At 42.8% G+C, this 3289-nt stretch overlaps 1 protein-coding gene across 1 annotated transcript in view; it reads left to right on the forward strand.

Moving 5' to 3' along the window:
* LOC105556717 overlaps positions 1–259 on the forward strand; it is a 3802-nt gene extending 3543 nt beyond the window's left edge. Inside the window, exon 2 of the mRNA XM_012003807.1 lies at positions 57–259. Coding sequence (XP_011859197.1) covers positions 57–259 — 203 coding nt within the window. The remainder of the gene's footprint in view (positions 1–56) is intronic.
* Positions 260–3289: the final 3030 nt, after the last annotated feature.

A 3289-nucleotide genomic window follows, 5' to 3' on the forward strand; every position in this document is an offset into this window, starting at 1 on the left:
AGAGAGAGAGAGAGAGAATAATTGATTGATTGATTAATTATATTTATTTATTTCAGCTAGAAGTTTGGGCTACCCTATAGCACAGGCGCCCGCACCAGCGCTGGCTCCTGCACCAGCGTTGGCTCCCGCACGGGCACCGGCTCCCGCACGGGCACTGGCTCCCACACCGGCGCCCGCACCGGCATTGGCGCCCGCACCGGCCCCAGCACCGGCGCACCAGCGCCCGTACCGGCGCCCGCACCGGCCCCCGCATACATAAAAAAAATAAGTAATTTGTAAAATGAATATAATGTACGAGGTGTATTCGTAAAAAAGGGCCATTTGATCATGAAAAAAAAGTAAGTCGTGAGAAAATGTTTTTATTTACAGTTTTAATTTACTACATACCTGCTTCACTTTTCCACATAATCACCATTCAGTTAGCACTTTTCGTAACGCTGCACCAGTTTCTTTAACCACTCTGCATAGAAGTTCGTCGCCTGGGAATTGAACTACAGTAAACCCTCGTTAACACGAACTCGAAGGGACCGCAATTTAAGTTCGTGTTAACCGAGTGTTCGTGTTAACGAGGAAATCTGACCCCTCGTTAACACGAATTTGTTCGTGTTAACGAAATCAACTAAATTTAGTAGATTGTGTTGCATATGATATATTCATTATTATTTATGTAGTTATTTAAGAAAAACATCTTTTACATTTAAAATTAAAAATAAATATAAAAAATTGAATTACATTATACTATTTACACTGATCTGTCCATATATAAAAGAATCGCTCTGCAGTTAAGTTTTACATTTAATTATTTCGGTGAAAAATAATCTGTAATTGTTTTTGTCGAGTTGTAACTGGATTATTTAGCGAATATTCAAAACTTATAATCTGTAAGTAATCAACAAACTGATTAAACACATTATTTGTAGCTACATAATCTCTTCATGTCTGAAATGCTGACATAACAGCAGAACGACTAGGTTTTTCTATCTCTTCTTCTTGTTCTTCTTGTTCATCAGTTAAGTCTGGAATGTTTTCTCCTTGTTCATTACATATGGCAATATCATCATCGATTTCAACAAATTCATTGAATGTACAGTAATCCTGAATAGATATAATATTTATACAATTTACATATCTGTGTGCTATGTATTAATTATTATTATAACTTATTCTTTTCTTACCTTCGCATTTATATCAATTGAATGCATAGATCGAGACTTTTACAGCATAAATTACTTACAGCATAAAAATATAATAAATGGTAAAGGAAATTACCTACGTTAAAATTAGGCACGTCAAACTGTTATGGAAGCAGAAACACAACTAATCACTCTGTGTCTAGCGAATAAATAACTAGTTAGATAAAGGATAAGTAAGAAAACAAAATAATAGAGACAAAGAAGTTCATAATATACATGTATATCTCAATATAACATTGTTTACATACAACACGATACTCATACGCGATTCGCGTTAACCGAGGAATTTCTTCTGGAGGGACCAAAAGGTAGTTCGAAGTTCGTGTTAACCGAATTTCGCGTTAACCGGGGGAAAGGTCCATAAGAACCTGTACAACTCTGCCGGGACCCAAATTTCAGTTCGGGTTATCCGAGTGTTCGTGTTAACCGAGTTCGTGTTAACGAGGGTTTACTGTAGTTGACAACGGCAGTCTTGAGTTCCTCGTCGTTTTCAAACCTGTTATTTATTTTTAACAAAAAGAACAGTTGTTTACAGGCCCCCCCGTGGTGTGCCACCTTGTCGTGGTGGGGGGGCTGAGGCGGGCGTTCGGCTTGGAACCGTCTGTGGGCCGTTTTTAGGCTCCGGCGGTTCCATGGGCCAGGCGTCCGCTGACTAAGAGCACACCAAGGAGTTCGGCGACTCCGGGCTCGGCTGCCTTAACAAGTAAGTTGAGGCAGAACCGAGCCCATTCGCCGACGGGAGACCGGGTTGTCTCTTCTCAGATCCCATTGCACGCCGATGTTTCGGCAGGGATCGGGGGAACCCGGAGAGGCGGATAGGGGAGGCGTGTTTTTCGCCTCCCCATCACTAGTCCTGGCCCCGACCGCCATTGCACGCTGGTGTTCCGGTAGGCGGGCGGGGTCTCAGGACACGAGGAAACCCCCGCAACCCATTGCACGTCGGTGTTCCGGCAGGGTTGCGGGGGGGGATGGCTCTCCCGTCGCTGGGCTGGACGTGGTCCTTCTCGGTGGCGGGAGAGAGCCCGACCCTGGTGGCACAACCGTGCGTGGCGCGGGTCACCGGGTGGGCGGGCAGGAGAGGGTCGGACCCACAGTCCAGTGGGTCCGACAACGGACGCTGCGGGCCGGTACCCCCTGTGTCTGGGGGCGACGTCCCTTCGGGACGTGCGTCCTGGCATGGAGGGCCGGTCCCGCTTGTCCTAACGAGGTGACGGGCTGCCGGGGCCGCTCGGACGTTTCCGAGGCGGGGCTCGGTGGCCTGGGATCCTCCGGAGCCGCTCGGACGTATTCCGAGGCGGGGTCCGACGTGCCCCCGTGCCGGGGGGGCCTCGTGAAGGCTCCCGCGTTCTAGCGTGGACTACCCCCTGGCGGAGGGAGCCAGTATGCTGGTCGCCACGGCGCACAGTGGGAAAAAAGGCACACTTTTTGGACAAAAATCCCAGGACGGTGTAATTTTCAACCGATTTTAATGTTTTTTTTAATTTACTCGTTATAAATTGCTCTAAAATCGTATCGTGCCCTTTTTTTAAATTAGACCTTTGATTCAAAATGGTGGAATCAAAATGGTTATCAGAAATATAGAAATAGTAAGATATTGAATATTATTGTACCAAACTTGTAAGTATATGCGGGTTTTAGGGATCCGTAATAATATACATATCTGTGGTCAAAATGGTAATATTTGCCGCTGAAAAAGACCTGAAGTGGGTCGAAATGTTTCACGACTCTCTTTGATATCTTTACAATATCAATACATTCAGATCGCGTTTTCATATTAGTACATATTACCCGATTATATGTAAATTTCACAATTTAACATAAAATTTATATAGCTGCCAAAATATGGAATTATAATCATAATGTAAAAACAAAAAATATAATAACACTAAAGTCCCCTTTTATTTATTGTCAAGATATCGGACGTGCCAGAATTTATATTTATTTTTGATTATTTTGTTTTCTTTATTTTTTGTTTTTATTTTTGTTTTTGTACTTTTATATTTTTTGTTTTTTGTATTTTAATATTTTTTGTAAGTACTTTTATTTTAAAATATAAAAGTACAAAAACAAAAATAAAAACAAAAAATAAAGAAAAC

Source organism: Vollenhovia emeryi, unplaced genomic scaffold (assembly GCF_000949405.1).
Source record: "Vollenhovia emeryi isolate VEMERY1.0 unplaced genomic scaffold, V.emery_V1.0 DF939825.1, whole genome shotgun sequence".
Classification (NCBI taxonomy): domain Eukaryota; kingdom Metazoa; phylum Arthropoda; class Insecta; order Hymenoptera; family Formicidae; genus Vollenhovia; species Vollenhovia emeryi.